Raw genomic sequence first — 17,329 nt, 5'->3', positions numbered from 1 at the left:
GGCTGGCTTCTGAGCCGCAGCGAAGGGGTTTTGCTCCCTCCCCCCGGCTGAGCAGGCCAGCTGCAGGGAGCCGAGCTGCCGGCCGCGGACGGGAAGAGGGACCCCGGCTACAGCGGGCGGCGGCACCAGCCTCGCCTCCCGTCGCGCGTCTCCCCGCCGGCCCGGCCCGGCCCGGGCGACGGGTTTTAATTGCTCCCGACTGCGCGGGCTCCGCCGAGCCCGCCCTCCACCGACGGCGCCCGTGCGGCCCCAGCTCAGCCGGGCTGCCCGCGGGCTGGAGGGGCAGCGGGCACTCGTGGGGGGCCCGGGCGGCTCCCGGCTCAGCCTCCCACCGTGGGGGCGCCGCTCAGGTGTGCTCCGGCCTCAGTTTCCCCTTCTGAAAAACGGGGGTAATGGGCCAGACCCAGTCTTTGCGCGCTGGAGGGGTGGGAAACGTTACCAGGGGTTGGGTTTGCTGGGGGGGGGGGGGGGGGCCGCGTATCCCGCAGCTTTCCCACGGCGGGGGGTGCTTGCTCTTGACCCCCCCCCCCCCCCGCCGGAGAGGGGCTCAGGCGCTCGCGGCCCCGGCGTCGGACTTTTGAATGGGGCTGCCCCCGTGACGTGGGCGCGCGCCATTGGCTGCGGCGGAGGCATGACATCATCGGCCCCATAAGTGGCGGCGCGGGCGGGGCGGGGCGGCGGCGGCCCCGGCTGGGGCGCCCCGGGAACAAAGCGGCGGCGGCGGCGGCGCGGGGCAGGTGGGTGCGTGCGGCGCCGGCGCGGTTGCAAGGGGCAGGGGATTTGGGGGGGCTGCTTGCACGGGCGCCCCGCTGCCCGCCGAGGGGCCGGCTCGGCGCAACTTCACGAAGCGGCGGCGGCGCCCGGCTCTGCTGGCGGGGGCAGCTGCTCCAGGCCCGGCCCTGCCCGGGCACGGCTGGGTGTCGGCTCCGTGGCCGCCCTGCCCGAGCCGGGCCGGCCTGGACGCGGCGCCGGGGGCCGGCGCCTGCCCTTCCGGGAGCCCCGGGACAGCCCGGCGGGGGGGCGCCGCCGAAGCGCCCGCGGTGGGGCGGGGCCGCGCTGCGCGGCTGCAGCGCTCCCCCCCTCCTCCGCACGCCTCGCGCCCGCCGTGCCCCTGCTCCGGGGGGTCGGCACGGCTGCCGGGGCCGAAGCGGGAGCATCCCGGCCCTGTGCTGGCGCCTGCGGGGGGCTGAGTCGGGGCCTGGCCCGGAGCGGGGCCCCGGCCAAGGGGATGGAGCCAGCGCTGACCTTCGCGGGGAGGATGCGTGAGCTGGGGCTCTGCCAGGCGCCGGGGAGCTGGCACGAGGCCTCCGGCCCAGCCCGGTGCGCCGGCGCCCTGCGAGCGGGGCGGCAGGAGCCCGGGGTCGCCAGCGCTTCCCGCCCGTCCTGTGCCACGGGCGGGCGGCTCGGCAGGGGAGCCGGCGCCCTTGCCCCCGCTCCAGCAGCGCGGGGGAAGGGATTGCCCGGGGCGGCGGGACGGGAGCCGTTCGGGCGCTGACCCCGCGTGGGTGCCGCACCCTGGTCTCGGGGGCTGCAGCTGAGGGCCAGGGAGGAGCTGGTCCTCCAGCTTCCCCTAGGACCCCGCTCTGGGGGTGGGACCCGCCGCGGTGCCCTCGGCTCCGTGCCCTCGGCTCCGTGCCGTCGCAGGGGAAGGCGCGCTCCGCAGCACCTGGAACGGGCTGGGGCCTGCAGCGCCCTCCTGGTAGCAGGTCCTTGTGTCCGGGCCTCGCTGCCAGGAGCCTCTGCGCTTTGCGCTGACCCGCGCGTTCCCACCCCTCTGTTCCCCGCGCTGCCTGGGCACGTGCAGGGCCGAGGTCACGTCGCCCGTGCGCTCCCAGAGCCGCCCGGCAGGTGTACGCCTGGGCAGGCGGCGACCCGGCTCTCGACGTCTCGCTTTCAGCCACGGGCAGGGTTCCCCGAGCAGCCCGGGGCAGGGGTCCAGGCAGCCCCGGCTCCTGGCGGCACGGGTTACTTGACAGCCTTTCCCCGGGAAGTTGCTCGGAGCCTGAGGCAGGAAGACTTGCGGCTCTGATCCCAGCCCTGGGCCGTGTCGTCCGTGTCCGCGGCTGCGCCTGGATGCCCCGCTCCTGCGCCGGCAGGAGTTGTGCTGGGCACTGGGCCTTGGAGGCCTCCTGTGGCGGGGAGTGCCCCCGGCCGCGCGTGGGGACGGCGAGCTCCGTGCTCCGGGGAAGGGATCTGGCGTTCCCCGACTGCTGCCGTGGCAGCTGCGGAAAGCCTTGCCCATGCACTTGGAGCTGCTGCGTGGCTTCCTGCAACGTCTGCACCCCCCGGGAAGGGGAAGTGTGGCCTCCTTTGCTTGAGGAGGTTTCTCTTGCTCCTGCCCTGATGGCGAGAGCCAGGCCTCTGCCCCCCCCCCGGCGAGGCTTGTGCTGTCCTGCTGTTCCCTGTGGGTTTGCGGTGATGCTGGGACTCTGGATGGGGAGGGGGAGGGGGCGGCTAGGCCAGTGTCGCAGCCTCCTGCATTGCAGCCCCAGGTAAAGGCGACCCCCCTTCTTACCTTGGCACAGGGGGCTAGTGCCTCACGTTAGCCCCCCAGTGAGGTCAGTAGGCTGCTCTTCCCTTGTCCCTCTAAGGTCCCTGCGTGTCCCCATGGGCTGTCAGAGCCCCGGGGTCTCTGATCTGCCATGAGCTTGCTCAGCTCTCCTATGTCCAGGCCTCAGTTTCCCCTCCTGTAAAGTATTGGGGGGGGGGCGTGCATATGCACCCTGAGCACGCCGCGGTTCCCGTGTCGCTGGCAAAGCCCAAGCGGAGATTGACTCGCTGCGCAGACGTGTGCGGTCCGCTGCCCTGCTCCTTGGGCAGCTTGTCGTGCCCGGTGCCCTCGGGCCGGCATGCAGGAGAGGGTCCCTGGCCCAGGGACCAGCAACCCGGGGGTAAAGCGTGCAGGGGAAGGGCGGGAGTGGAACAAATGGGTCGGCTGGTTGCATCTCGGGAGTGGCCCAGCCCTTGGTCCGGAGCGCGGCGCCCGCTCCAGGGGCTGGGGCTGGGCCGTGTGCTCGGCTCTGCCGGCTGCCAGCTGCCTGATGAATTTTTTAAAATCTCGGGTTACGAGAGGCAGCTCTTAAGCCTCCCTGGCCTGCCTCTCTGCCCTGCTAAAAGCAGCAGCACGCGCGTCACAGGATCAGTCTCCTGCGTCTCCGAGCGAGAGCAGAGACAGGGGCGATTTTGTTCCCCCGGCCCCTCCGGGCAGAGGCTGGGTTGACTTTCTGCTCTGGCAAACTATCATGGGACAGGAGAGTTTAAAAAAACAAAACCCGAGTTGAAGCTGCTGCTTCTCGCCCCCCAAATCCCTTTGGGGTTTCCCCCCTCCCAGGCTGCCGTCCACAGCAAGTAGCAGCTCGCCTGGGCTGAGCAGTCCCAGGAGGGCAAAGAAATACAGGAGCGGCGTGGGGGAGGACAGGCACAGAGACCTCGCCCCTCTCCTGGCGTCGGAGACATTTTTGGCTGGCGAAGCCCTTCTGTGCCGGCCGTAGCGCTGTCCCCTGCGGCCTCTCGGCCCGGGATTTCCGAGGATCTGGGATGCTGGGAGCCAACTCGCCTTCCTCTTCGGGCGTCGGGGCCAGGTCCCCAGCTGGGCTCAATCACTGGCGTGCCACTGGCTTCCGCCCCGGCCTTTTGTAGGAAACAGAAGGCCGAGAGAGAGGTCTGGACAGCTTTTTGCTTCCCTGGGGCAGTGGGAAAGTGCCACGCAGGCCCGAGAACCTGGCACTGGAAGCGACGAGGCGCTGGCGAGCCCGTGGTCCGTGTCGGGGAGAGGCAGGGAGCGGGGAAAGGCTGGAAGGAGCCTTGGCTTTGCGTCCATGTCCTTATCGCTGTCACCCTTGCGGGGTGGGACTGGCGAGCCCTGGTGCTGCGGGGGGCTTTCACCCCTGCTCGGGGCTAGGGCAGGTGAAATGTGCCCTGCTCCTGCCCACGCATCTCACCTCGCTGTCTGGAAACGAGGAATCCAGGGTCCCAACCTCGCCCTTGAGCACTCGGCGTGCTGCGGGCCCCCACCCGTGGTTTTTAAAACCTCGACCCAATGCCTTCAGTTGGGAGGGCTGGGGAGCTCTGGCCAAGTGTCTCCTCTGCCACAGACTTCCCAGAGGCCCTTGGGTGCGTCACATAGCCCCTCCATGCCTCAGTTTCCTGACTTGTAGGAGGAGGATCAAGACTGAGAGGTGATGGCCAGGGCGGGGCAGTGCCTGGGGCAGTGCCTGGGGCAGGTGGGTGGATTGCTTGGAGCTGGTGGGACGTTCCTGGGAGCGGTCTGGTTTCTGGTTTGTTGCCCCGGCGTCCTTCTGAAGGACGCCAAGGGCAGGTGGGAAGCCCCAGCCCTGCTGACGCACCTGGCTGGGATCGTGTCTGGGAGGCGGCAGCTGGAACAGCCCTGCCTTGTGGGCTGCCGGCTTTGTTGAGGTGGGATCGATTGCGAAGCAGGAAGTCTGGGCCGCTCCCACCGCCCTGCTCGCCGGAGGCAGGTCCGAGGCCGAGTGCTCGGGGAGTGGAAACAGGGCGCTGCCCTGTCGAGCTGCGGGGTAGAGCACGGCACGGCAGGGCTGGGGAGGAAGGAGAGCAAGCAACCAGGACTTTGCACCCTCCAGGAAAGGGTGCTGGAGGCTGGTCCGCGTGATCGGCTGGACATGCCGGGGGGAGACTTGGATCCATCCGTGTGTCAGGCAGCACCCCCAATTGGGGTGCCCTCCTAGCCGTGAGTGCTGCAGAGGTGAGGTCTTGATGCTGGGTGCCTGGGCACTGGGCCCTGCTAGCTCCTGGGGGCAGGCGCGTGGACCGCAACCTCCGTCTCCAAAGACTTCAGGGGCCTGCTGTGCCTGGAGGGGCTCCTCTTGGCCTTGCAGCCTTCCCTGGGGAGGAGCGGGGACTGGGTGTCTGGCCCCGTCGGTGCTTGGTGCCTGTTGCGGGGGCTGTCGTGGGCTTTTGGGGCATGCTGTAGGCTCGGGGCAGGGCATGGCTGTCCTGGACGGGGGCAGGGGTCTGTGGTTGGTGCACTGGAGGCCAAGCCTATATTGCAATAGCCGCACGGCGCAGGGTGCTGCAAAACCACACAGCGAGACGGGGCTGGGCTGGGCTGGGCCCAGCAGCCTGGAGGCAGAGACTCTGTATCTGCAATCCAGGAGGGACCAGCCTATTGCTGAGTTCGGGATGTCCCGTTCCCCCAGGGCCGGGTGGGTGGGCACCACAGGCACAGCAGGATGGAGGTTAGTCCCCGGAGGTGTCTGGGGAAGCTGGAGACCAGCAGCTTCCAGGGACGGAGCATGCACGTGATCTCCAAGGGCCCAGGTGGGACCCAGCTCGGGGTCCAGGAACCGGGGGAAGGGGCTGTCGTCCTCTTGCACCGCAAACAACCCCCCACCCTTTGCCCCAGCATCTTCCCCAGCTCCTCGCATGTCAGGGCTGACCTGCTCAGGAAAGACCGGGGGGCAGGGGCGGCGCTCCGGGCACAGGGTGGCATGGGCAGCCCTGGGAAGGCATTGCAGGGAGCCCAGCTTCCCCCGGTGCCCGAGGACGGGGATGAAAACCACCCCATTGGAAAGCTGGGGGTGCCTGAGCAATGCTGCCTTGTGGCTTGTCCCCGTCTCTGCACCTGCGCCCCCTCCAGAGCCGCTGCTTCGGCAGGAGCTGGGCACAGCTGTGTGCCGCGGTGCCCCGCGCGCTCGCTGGGGGGGCGGGCGGCTTCTGCAGATGCAGCTGTTCTGCCTGCCAGCGTCTCGTCATGCAGGGGCTGCCGTGCCCTCGCTTCCAGGGATGCAAACAGCAGCGGGGGGGCACGCCCCTGCCAGCTCGAGGGGCAGAGCGGGGCCTGAGGTTGCAGGTCAGTCCTGCCCGCGTTGGCAGCTCGGCCCCTTTGCACGTGGGCTGGCCTCCACGAGCGACCAGGGATCGACGGCTTCCAAGTCTCCTGAATAAAGAGCCGGGCCCTGCCCTGCTGACCCCCGCCTGGAAATGCTATAGGGCCAGCGTGGCCTGCGGACGTGGCTAGTCCATGTCCGAGGTGGTGGCAGGGCCCTTCTTGCCAGCTGGGTCTCTGCCCGCCCTGCTGCCCCTGGGCTCGTTCCCTCCTGCCGGAGGCAACCGGGACGTTCTCCGTGGCTCGCGGTGCCTCTCGGTGCCGTGCCCCGCTCCCCAAATGCGCGCTTCCTGCCATCTGGTTCCAATTTCTCCTGGCATCTGCTCCTCGCCGCTTTCCGCAATGGATAAAAATCCCAAGCATTTTCCCCAGGGGGCTTCATGGGGTTTGGATGCGGCCCCTGGGCCTTGCCTTGCTGGTGGGGGAGAGCGGTCCCATTGCTGCGCAGGCCTGCGCAGCAGGCTCCTGCCGGCATCCTCCTCTCCGGCCAGCTCGTCCTTTGCCAGGACGGTCCCAGACCTGCCTCTGAACCAGCAGCCTTGAGTTGCTGAGAGCTGGGACCCCCATTGCAGTGCAGCCCCCTGCCTCCCGGTGCCCTCCAGCACCCGACAGCCAGGTTGTCTGCGGGGAGCGCAGGGTCTCCTCCACATCCCGCCGACAGTGCGCTATTATTCAGGGCAGGAAGCGAAGGAGAAACCTGCCTCCCGGGGAAGCCAGGCAAGGGCACCTGAAGGATCTTGGTAGGCAGGACCCAGCCCCGTAGCTGGGCTCAGCCACGCTGCGCAGCCCCTGGGGAGGGGGCTGTATCTCCCCGCACAGCTGTGCACGGATAGCAACAGACTTCCCCGCTCCCGATGCCGGCGCGCCCCCCTGCTCCACCAATGCTGCAGGGCGGGGGGTACGTGGTGGCAGCCGGGGCTGGGCCTGGGTCCCAGGGCTCTGGGGCAGGATCGTGTCCCAGTTTGGGGCCTCTCGATGCAGGGTGGATGGGGCAGGAGCTGGGAGCGAGTGCATTCGAGGCTTCCCAGCCGTCCCCCTGGGATGCGGCAGGAAGCCGCCGGCCAGACGCCCCTGAGCAGCCTCCGTCTGCAAAGAGGAGGCGTGTGTGTGTGTGGGGGGGGGGGTCTTCCAGGGGGGAGGCCAGAGCGGGGCTGGAGCCACCCCTCCAGGGTCCCGGCCCTGCCTCCGCACTGGTTTCGATGCCCTGGTTGGAGTGGGGCGTCCTAACCACGTTCCTCTGCTCCCTCCACGCTCCAGGTGCAGCCCAAATCCCGGTGCCCGGTTGCACGGGGGTCCCAGGTGGAGGGCGCGGCACGGCGCGGCGCAGCGCCCGCCACCCCCCAGGAAGATGCCCATCCTGAAGCAGCTCGTGTCGAACTCGGCCCACTCCAAGCGCCGCTCGCGCGCGGACCTGACGGCCGAGATGATCAGCGCGCCGCTGGGTGACTTCCGCCACACCATGCACGTCGGCAGGGCCGGGGACGCCTTCGGCGACACCTCCTTCCTCAACAGCAAGGCCGGGGAGCCCGAGCCCCCCGAGGAGCCGGGCGGCTCCAAGCCGGGCCTGCTGTCCCGCCGCTTCCGCAGCAGCAAGCGGTCGCAGTCGGTGACGCGCACGGACCGGCGGGACATGCTGGGCTCGCTGCGGGACTCGGCGCTGTTCGTGAAGAACGCCGTGTCCCTGCCGCAGCTCAACGAGAAGGAGGCCGACCAGAGCGCCGGGAAGCTGCCCAAAAGCCTCTCGTCCAGCCCGGTCAAGAAGCCCCCCGAGGAGAAGCAGCACCCCAACGGGGCAGCCGCCCGGCCCCAGAGCCCCGGCCTGGACGAGCGGGACTTCGGGGACATCACCGAGCTGCCCGTCGTGGTGTCCAAGAACAGCACGGGCATGAAGCACGCCGAGTCCATCCTGTCCTTCCACATCGACCTGGGGCCCTCCATGCTGGGCGACGTCCTGAGCATCATGGACAAGGATCCGTGGGAGCAGGAGGAAGACTCCGGCGCCGAGGAGCCCCCCTGGGGCACGGGCTCCCCCCAGGCCCTCCGGCTCGGCCAGGAAGGGAAAGCCCTGCCGGATTCCCCGCTGGCAGCACCGGCTCGCCAGCACGAGAGCAGGGCCGCGGCTTGCAGCCGCGTCAGCAGGGACAGCAGCTCGGTTTCCAGCTGCGCTTCGGGGGCGCTGGAGGAAGGCAGCCCGGTCCCTGGCGCCCGCAGCCCGCGGGCCCCCGAGGGCGCCTGGGCCGGGCCCCCGAAACGGCCCGACAGGGAGTTCTCGTTCATGGATGAGGAGGAGGACGAGATCCGCGTGTGAAGCGGGCGGCTGGCTCGGGTGGGGGGCGGGTCTGGCTTGGGCGTGCGCCCGCTCGAACCCGAGAAGGGATAGCCTAAAACGGACCACGTAGGAACAAGAAGCAGCGGGAAAGACTCGGCTCCTCCAGCCCTCTTTCCTTCCCTGCCGTCTCCTCTCCCACATGCCCCCGTCCCCATGGACATGCTGGACCTGGCGGCCGCGAGGACCGAGGCCGCCGGGGACAAGGAAGGACGGAGGATCTTCTCCGAGTGCCTCGTTCTGCCGAGCCGTGAGGGTCCTCTCGCCGCTCTGGAGAAGACTGCTGTCCTCCCCCAAGAAGCAACCTCTGCCACGTCCATCCAGGGGAGAAGACTTTTTTTTTCTTTTCCTTTTTAATTGGACTTTCATATGAACCGGATCTACTGCCTGTGTAAAGCAATAGTCAAATGACCAGGACCAAGCTGTAATGTTCCAGGCCCCGTTAGTCATATGTGGGTATAATTTCCCCCTCTCTGTTTTTATTGATCTCTGGTTCGTATTTGTCATGTTCGTTTTTTTTCCCCCCCCTTTTATAACTGGGGAGGAGATTGCAGATGGCACAAACGGGGCATGGGAAGCCATGGGGGTACGCAGGACTGTCAAAAATGCCAGGGCCTGAGGGTTCATTTGGCCAGCGCCCCAGGACCCCTCACCACTTGCAGCAGGGGTGGGGCTGGGGGCTCTGACTCTCTCTTTATCATTGCTTGTGGCTGCCGGGGTCCCGGCGCATCTCGCCCCGTGGCTACAGGGGCAGGTCTGAGAAGGGAACCCCGGTAGCCCGGGTGAAGAGGTGCACACCATGCCTGGTTTCTTGCTACCCCCAACACCCCTGCAGCAGTCAAACCCTCCCATCCCTGGTCCCTTTGTGCCTCAGGCCGTGCCTGCTACCTGCTTTTTCGGAGGCTGGACCCGGTGGGAAAGGAGCAGGGCTGACGATAATGGGGGGGAATAAGGGCTCTGGCTCTTAAGTCTTTTTTTTTTTAAAGCACAATGGGGTGAGTCTGTCTTGCAAGCAATGGGAGTCTGGCATGCTGGGGTGCAGGGACTGGGGGTGCCCTGCTCTACCCTCCATGGGCACAGCCCAACCCTTCTGCCACGTGGCTGTGACCTTGGCACCCAGACCAGGAAGGCAAGCACCTGCCCCAGGGCAGCAACGAACACTAACGAGCCTTTCTATTTAATGGTTTCTTTCTCAAACACTATGCTGGATCCTTGCCTCCGTGCCCCCTACTTCAAGGGCTGAGGCAGGCACTGGTGGGCAGGAGAAGGGGCCTGCGCCCAGGGACTTCCTTGTTTGTTTTTTACCATGTACGTCGAACGGAAAGAATAAAACTCAGCGGTAGTGACGGTGGTGCTCTGCGTTCCTGCTGGCAGCGGGAAGGGAAGGGAAGGGAAGGGTGCTCCTACTCTCCATAGGGCTCAGCTGCCTCTGCTCTACCCCTGGGGTGGTCTGAATCCTGCCCCCTGCTCCATCAGCCCGTCTCTGGCTGCGCGACGGCGGGTCATGCGGGCGATGCCTGCGGCGTGTGCCCACTGCCTCCAGCGCTGGGTGCTGGGGGGGTTAATGCAAGCTGGACAGGGCCAAGGGAGCTGGTGTCTTGCCCAGGGGGGCTCTTGGGAGTGGGGAACGTGAGGTCCCATGGGGTCATGCCTCTGGGGAGAGGGGTTTCTCCCTGCACTGAGATCAGTACCCTGGGCCAACTCCCTTCTGCCTGCAGCTGTGGAAGTGAAGTGTGTGGAAATCCAGCTGTGCAATTTCCGAGGCCTGGTTGCCCCTGGTCCCTGCCCACTCGATGCCGCCTGGGAAGGGCTCAACTTCCCTAGGCAGCTTCCTGCCCTGCAAGTCAGAGCCCTCAGGCCTGTGAGCTGGCAGACCGGCTGCCCTGTGTCAGAGCTGGAAAGCCCCTGGGCTGGGCTGGGTAGGGCCAGAGGGAGCAGCAGGGGGGTGTAGCTCTGCCCCTAGGCAGGTGGCTGCGCTGTGCATGCAGAACTGCACCCGGCGCCCCGCTTCCCGCGCTGCCAGGGGCCTTGCTGAGAGCAGCTAGGCTTGCATTGCACCTCCAGCATCGTGCTGCTCTCCGGAGACGGAGGGGGCATAGCTCCAGCCCTGGCCTGATGTCTGTCGAGGGGCAATGGAGGCTGGGAGGCACTGCTTTATCTGCAGCTGCCGGTTCTCCGGCCATGGCCACCGTCCCCTCCCAGAGCGCCCGCCGGCTGGCCGGCCATGTGCTGGACCTTGGTGCATAAAGGGGCTCTTTTAGCAAAGCCTGGGCTCTGCACAAGGCTGCGCCTGTGCTCCGGGCTCGCTGCCCTGCTCCCAGCCCTCGGCCCACCCAGGCTGTTTATCAGCCTCGCGTGCTGTGACCGCAGCTTATCTGTCCATCGGCGTTTGTGCCTCAGTGCCCATCGGGGCCAGGGAGAGCTGGGTCGCTGCACGGTGATGGGAGTGGGCTGGAGCTGGGTGGTGACCGGCACCGCTGGTCTGACTGGTTCCTCCAAGGCTCCTGGCCCAGGCCTGGCCGGGGTAGGAGAGGGGCCGGGGCTGGGCCCTCTTGCACCTACTTCTGTATGGGTCTGCAATGAGAGACTCCGTCTCCATCGCTCTCCGGCTCGAGGGAAGGCCTGGCTGGGAGGAGGGCTGCAGCTGCACCGGTGCTGTCCCCTCCAGGGACTCCCTGCCGACCTGGGAATAGCATCTCTGGCTACCGTCCAGTTAGGCGCACGGCCTCCTATTCCCACGGGAGCCGGAAAGCTTTGGCCTCGGCTCTCCGGCCAGCCACACCGCCAACTTGGTGCATGCACATCTCGGGTATGGGCTGAGACCCCCCAAACACAGTCCCTGCCCATCACCCAGGGATGGCCCAGGGGACAGCCCCTGCATACAGGGCAAGCCCAGGGCCTGGCCAGGTGCGTGTGGACGTGGTGCAAGGGGAGCGGTGCCAGGCCAGTAAGCCCCCGGGCACAATGCCAGATCTGTGAGGGCCCAGCGGGCAGCGCAGGCAGGACATTGGCCTATTGTTGCGGGGAAGAAAGATCAACAGCAGCTGGCTGGCCTGGCTCCACGGCAGGTTCACCCTTTGTGGTCCTTTAGCAAGCCTCGGACACCAGTGCAGCCACTGGGCTGGGGGCTGCAGCAGCGTGGGCTGGTAGCAGCTGGCCCGTGCATGCATCCTGGGCCCTGTGCAGGGGGAGAGGGCTCCTAGCCGCTACAGGCGTGCTGAACCTGACGGCTGCCGCGTGGCGCAGGAGGGAGGGTGGACGCACTGCTTGGGGCACAGGGAGAGCCAGCCACGTGACGCCCTCGCCCGTCAAGCAGCCGTCGGCTCCTTTGGTGACGCCTGTCAGCTCCAGCCCGGCCGTCCGGGAGCGCCCGCCTGCCTCGAACCGACGGGGCAGAAAGGCGCCGTGGCTCCCCGAGCAGGAGGCGACGAAGGCCCTGCTCTTGGCGACGGCGGAGGGGCAGCACAGATGCCCACGCCACCGAGCCTCACGCAGCAGCAGGGTCGTAGAAGCATTCATCCACGTGCTGGGATGGTGGCACCGCCTCGGTCACCCTGCGGCCGGCTGGGCAGGGGTCAAAGCTACGTGCACGCTGCTAGCTGGGCGTCTGGGCAGGGAGCAGGGCTGGCCTCGAGCTGGGCATTGCTCCCCAGGCCCCCGGTGCATTGGATCTGAGAGCCGAAGTCTGCTCCGAGCCAGGCTACAACGTGCCCAGACCACCGCAGGGCTCGGCCGTGTCCAAAACGGGTCCCCAGCCGGGGCTTGGCAGGTTCTCCCTTCACCCTCCGTGCGATGCAGACCTGGGTGGCTCCAGGGCTGCAAACAACCTTCCTGCAGCAGAAGGATTCCCGCATCCCAAGCCAGCCGGGCCTGAAGGAGCCCGCGGGTCCCTGTGCAGGGAGCAGGGCTGGGGCTGGGGCTAGCAGGCATCTCTCCAGCTGGGCTGCAGCGCTGGCAATCAGGCCTGCAAATTGGGAGCAGATGCTGGGCTCCTGCTCTCTGCACTGGGGCTGGCTGCTCCACCTTCCCTCCCCTGCTCCGGGAGCAGGGGCTGGGAGCCTGGCCTGGCTCGGCTCCTTTCCAGGACCAGCCTGGGTTGTGGGGTCCTGGGAAGGGCTCGGGAGGGGTGGGGGATGCTGGTCACTGCCTCTCTGCACCATTACTGGTACCTGGCTCTGTCTCATCCCTCCATCAGCTGGGGCAGAGGGGAAGGTCCCGGGCTGGGGCAATGCAGGAGCTCGTGGCCAGGGTGGAGAAGCTCACGTTCAAGTTGGAGATGGATGTGATGCAGCAGAGAGGGGCCCTGCCGCTGCCCTTCCCGGGCATGGACAGTAAGTCACGGGCTGGGTTGGGGGCCTGAACTGCCTGGGCCTCAGCTGCTGGCAGCCTTTCTTGCGCACGGAGGGGGCTCCCTCTCTCCGGGGGCACAGCTGCTTGCTTGGCTCTGCCAAACCCAGCCTGTCTGAGTGCTGAGACAGCAGCTCCACGGCTGCCCCAGGGGCTGGGGAGCTGGGTCAGCGCAGGTCCTGGTCTAAGTTAGACTTTCTGGGGGGTGCAAGCGGGCGACCCCAGCGCACCAGCTGGAGTTGCACCCTGTGCTTCCAGGGGCAAACTCTCCGCCGGAGTAACCCCAGGGAGGAGGTCCGTGCCGTCTGCCCACTACTGCTTTTGCACTGGGGTAATACCAGCGAGCCTCTTGTTTGCGTGTGCCCTGCAAGCCGGGGCTTCCCCATCCCACGAGCAGCCGGGGGTGTCCGTGGGATGCAGCCTGTGCTCCCGTGACCTCCTCTCTCCCCGCAGAGTCGGGGGCAGCCGTGTGCGAGTTCTTCCTCCACGGACTGTGTGGGAAGGGTGAGTAGCCCCGGGCCCACGTGCAGGATGGGGGGCCACTAGCCATGCCCCGCAGGGGTCACAAGCCGAGCTCACAGGCAGGTCCCCTAAGCTTGCATGATTCCTGAGCCCTGAGTTCGGCATGGATTTGGGTGACCCCAGCTGCAGCCTGGATGCCACCCAGGCCTGGCAGCACGGCCGGGGCGTTGGCCCTGGCTCAAGCCGGCGTCCCCCCGGGCCAGGCCTGATGTGCCCCTTCCGGCACGCGCACGGGGAGAAGTCGGTGGTGTGCAAGCATTGGCTGCGGGGGCTCTGCAAGAAGGGGGACCACTGCGAGTTCCTGCACGAGTACGACGTCACCAAGATGCCCGAGTGCTACTTCTACTCCAAGTTCGGTGCGTGCCGGCAGCTGGCGATGGGGGCGGTGCTGGGACCCTGGTCTGGCTCTGCTGGGAGGAGGGGGCATCTGCTGTGTGCTGGTAATGGGCAGGGGGGGCTTTGCTCAAGCCCACCCCTCTCTGGAGCCCTGCTCCGAGTGCTGCTGGTCGCAGCGGGCCTGGGAATGGGCAGCGGGCGCCACCTGCTGTCCCCCTCCCCGGAGAGGGCTGGCAGCACGGGTCCAGCCATCCTGGCCCAAAAGCCCCCGGAGAAGGCCCTGCGCTTCCATGGGGCCGCCCCTCAGTTTGCATGGAGGGAAGCCCCTTCCCCTGGGGAGGGTGGGGACCTGTGCAATGCACCTGCACGTGCCCTTGAAATCCTCCTGACCCCGGGAATATCCCGACCCCGCTCCCAGGTGAGTGCAGCAACAAGGAGTGCCCCTTCCTGCACCTCGACTCGGCTTCCAGGGCGAAGGACTGTCCCTGGTACGACGAGGGGTTCTGCAAACACGGTGAATGCCTCGCGCTCGCTTAAGTCCACCCGGGGGGCAGCTAGAGGAGCAGTGAGGCAGGACTCCTGGTTACTCTGCTTGGCTATGCCACAGAGTGGTGTTGGGGGCCTCAGTTTCCCTCTGTAAAATGGGTATAATACTTACCTTGTGGTGCCCTTGGGGCCTATTTGGGGTTATTGGGTAGGGGGAGGGAATGGGGAGGCAGCCAGGTTGCAAACCCCACGATCAGTCTCTCCGCTGTTTGATATCGGTGCCCGCCACTGCCCCAAGCCTAGTTCTTGCTGGGCTCTGCTGACCGCCATCTCTCCCTCTGGCTGTGTGTGTGTGGCAGGTCCTCTGTGCCGATACAAGCACACCCGGAGGGTCGTGTGCACCAACTACCTGGCTGGCTTCTGCCCCAATGGCCCTCGGTGCAAATTCGTGCAGTACGTATCCGCGCAGGCAGCCACGACGCCTGGCAAGCCTCTCCCGGGCTGCGCCGCTGTGGCATCGCCCTCCACCGAGGCCTGTGCATGCGGGGTGGGTTCGCGCTGCTCTGTCTCTGGGGTCCAGGCTGGCATGGACCATCGCCTCTGCAGCTGCTGCTTCCCCTCCCGTGTGTCCCTTGCTCCAGCCGGAGCTGGTCAGAGCCCCTTGCCAGCCTCCAGATGCCTGGACAAGGGCTTGCAGGCACGTGGCTGTGTGCAAGGAGTGAACTGGCCTTTCTTTCTGCTCTAGCCCCAAAGCCAACTTGATGCTGGACAGCTTGGAGCGCTCCAAGGTAAGGCCTGGAAAGGGGCTGTGATGCTACTGCCCCGTGCCAGGCCCGTGGGCACAGCTAGGGAGAGCGAGAGAAACCCAAGCATGCCCAGCGAGCACCCCTGTGCTGGGCACTGCTGTGTCAGCGGGCCACGTCGCTCGGTGCTGCTCTATGGCCACGTGCTGCATCTTCATTGGGGTTTCCTGTAGGCACAGGAAGGTTCTCCAATTTTGGAGGAGTCACCCCCCCCCCCCTTTGAAGCTTGCAGACAGCTTGCAGCAGGGCACCTGGTTCAGGATGGGCATGTTATGCGCTGCCGTCCAGGTGGGCGATGGAGCCCCCGGGCCCCGCCAGTCAGGGGGTTTAACAACAGCACGTCTTTGATGGCATTTGTCCTTCAGGGGCTGGAGCCTCTGGATTGACACTTTCAAGCAACCTTGGTCCTATTTGTAATGGAAGCTGAGGAACATGGCAGTGGGGGATTGAAATCGTGACCTGCCTCTGATGCTGTCCCCCACCTGGGGTGACTGACTGATTCCCCCCTTGCACAGGGGCTTCCCGTGATGACAGATGGAGTTGGCGGTCACAAGCCGTCCCTCCTAGAAGCCCCGCTGTTCTCTCGCCCTTCCCGGGGCAGCAGTGCCCAGCACCCAGCCAAGAAAGCACCAGAGACCAGCGGCTACCCCTACGGACCCCTGCGGCCCCTCGAGCAAGTGACATGCTTCAAGGTGAGCGCTGGTGGCAAGGGACAGGCTTGGACGGGGATCGGGGTGGACTTCAAGTCCTCAGAGCAGAGAGAGCCAAGTCCTGGACTCAGAAGCCATGCACACCGTTGAGGGGCCAATGCTCATTAAGCCGTCGTGGCCTTGCTGCCTTGCCTACAGGCTGTATCCATGCTTGACTGTAAATTCAAAGCTTTTAGGTCAACTGGTTCTTCGGGAATTGGTGCAAATACTTCTGGCCAGCAAATGCACCTCGTTCCCTCTAGGCTCATTAATGGTTTTCACATCCAGCCCCGAGACCCAGGAGGATGGGCAAGGGAGGAGGCAGGGCAGAGCTGCAGGGCTGGAGGTGGTATAGTGGGGGTGACTTTGGGTATGGGCGTTCTCCAGCCCAGCACACCCAGTCTGTCCCTTGCAATTGGACCCGTCCTTGCTAGGTGATCAGCTCTTGCCATGCTGCAAGAACCAATTTGTGCAAAATGGCTTCAGCTGCCAGCAGCACTAGACCAGGAGCGAGGGTCAGAAACTCCATCTGGCCACATAGCTCAGCTCCACATCCAGGGCGCAGGGGATGTGCATGTGGGAGGCAAACTGGACCCTTCCTGGCCGTTGTTCACAGGTGCTGCCCAGAGGGGAGTCAGGGTTATTCTCTGCGCTTCCCTTCCAGTGTGGGGAGAAGGGTCACTACGCCAATAAATGCGGCAAGAGTCGTCTTGGGGTGCTGCTGGGGAAGTGACTCGTGAGCCTTGTTGGAGGAGAAACCAGAGGAAGATGCCAGGCTGCGACAGGCGGTATCATCTGGAAGCCCATCAGAATTTAACTGGGGAACCCAGCCAGGGAAACCCGGCTCGGGGCAACTTTCTTTGTCAGCTCCTTGCAAAGCAGGAGCAGGGGAGGAATGCAGCTTCAGCGGTGTCGATGGTAACCGCAGTTTCCACTGGTTTTGCAAATGTCATGCCGTCTCCTGCGTCCGATTGATGGCTTGGCCTTTTAGACTGTGCATCAGATGTGTAATCATGCCAGGACTAAAGTACAGGGTGAGCGCAGTCAGCGTCTGGGGCTGAGTTAATGAGGGGGAGGGGGAGGCTTTGCAGTAGAGGTGAAGCCGACGGGAGCCGCTGGCTTCTGCTTGTACCAAGCTGTGGAGAAATGTGGTTTTCCTCCCCTCCTCTAGCAAAATGCCCAAGCTAAGGGCAAAGATGCAACTCATCCCAACTTGAAAAACCCGGTCAGCTTCCTACCCACAGGCTACCCTAAGACAGTGGGACATGGAGAGAGGTACTAATATCCCCTTGATGTATGGAGGAGAATGTATGGGCCCAGGATCAATGCTGATCGTGACCTCTCTTGACCCAAGTCACTTGGCTCCATACCTCTACTTTCTCCTCTGTAAAATGGGGCTGAGCGGTGGGATCCCCCAAGGGAAGGTGCAACCGGGCTTTGATTTTAAAGGAACAGGTGGTCCCAGATCAGAACTGGGGGAGCACACAGGAGACTGATTGCTGGAGGGGGGCATTCACAGTGAAAGACAGGTCACTCCTCTGACCTCTGCATGACTGGATTTTTGTGAGTCGTCCTACAGTTTATTTCTAATAAAGTTTATTCTTTTGCCAATGGCTCTCCGGCCTGTTGTGACTGCCCTTCCCTATCACACCCCCTCTGCTCTACACTTTGCAGCTCCTTCTCAACCCAACCTCCTGCTGCACAGCTGTTCTGGGACTTAGGAATGGATTAGAGATAAGCAATGTCTGCAGCAGGTAAACCCTGCTTTGCAGGATACCAAGCCTGGCAGCAGCCCTCCTCTTCCTCACTGCCCAGTGGTAAACGGTACGTGCTGTAAGCTCCGAGATGCATGGGGAGGAGGGGATGTGGAATGGGGTCCATAGCAGAACCATTTAGACAAATAACTACTCCCATCCTTCAAAAGTCCCACTTCTCCCCTCCCAACAACCCTACT

At 65.6% G+C, this 17,329-nt stretch overlaps 2 protein-coding genes across 7 annotated transcripts; both read left to right on the top strand.

The window, feature by feature from the left end:
- The first annotated feature begins 666 nt into the window (after positions 1 to 666).
- CDC42EP4 (CDC42 effector protein 4) lies at positions 667 to 8,308 on the top strand. 3 transcript variants are annotated; one of them, XM_090060082.1, is made up of 2 exons: positions 667 to 737; positions 7,124 to 8,308. In XM_090060082.1, the coding sequence occupies exon 2, from the start codon at positions 7,215 to 7,217 to the stop codon at positions 8,172 to 8,174; it is 960 nt and encodes a 319-aa protein (XP_089916208.1). In that variant the 5' UTR covers positions 667 to 737; positions 7,124 to 7,214; the 3' UTR covers positions 8,175 to 8,308. The 3 variants fall into 3 exon arrangements, with proteins under 3 accessions (XP_089916208.1, XP_089916210.1, XP_089916209.1); XM_090060084.1 differs by lacking the exon at positions 667 to 737 and adding an exon at positions 1,239 to 1,262; XM_090060083.1 differs by lacking the exon at positions 667 to 737 and adding an exon at positions 2,530 to 4,723.
- A 205-nt stretch (positions 8,309 to 8,513) lies between these two features.
- Positions 8,514 to 17,093, top strand: CPSF4L (cleavage and polyadenylation specific factor 4 like). Of its 4 annotated transcripts, none has more exons than XM_090060088.1 (8): positions 8,514 to 12,523; positions 12,993 to 13,043; positions 13,265 to 13,417; positions 13,816 to 13,911; positions 14,243 to 14,336; positions 14,629 to 14,671; positions 15,202 to 15,378; positions 15,992 to 17,093. In XM_090060088.1, exons 1-8 carry the CDS (start codon positions 12,421 to 12,423, stop codon positions 16,106 to 16,108), a joined length of 834 nt encoding a protein of 277 aa, XP_089916214.1. In that variant the 5' UTR covers positions 8,514 to 12,420; the 3' UTR covers positions 16,109 to 17,093. The 4 variants fall into 4 exon arrangements, with proteins under 4 accessions (XP_089916214.1, XP_089916215.1, XP_089916212.1 ...); XM_090060089.1 differs by having other exon boundaries at positions 16,040 to 17,091; XM_090060086.1 differs by lacking the exon at positions 15,992 to 17,093 and having other exon boundaries at positions 13,265 to 13,911; positions 15,202 to 15,338.
- The last annotated feature ends 236 nt before the right edge of the window (positions 17,094 to 17,329 follow it).

Source organism: Crocodylus siamensis, chromosome 8, assembly GCF_052110815.1.
Source record: "Crocodylus siamensis isolate JL-2025a chromosome 8, ASM5211081v1, whole genome shotgun sequence".
Taxonomy (NCBI): domain Eukaryota; kingdom Metazoa; phylum Chordata; order Crocodylia; family Crocodylidae; genus Crocodylus; species Crocodylus siamensis.
This window is presented reverse-complemented; position numbering and strand designations above follow the sequence as displayed.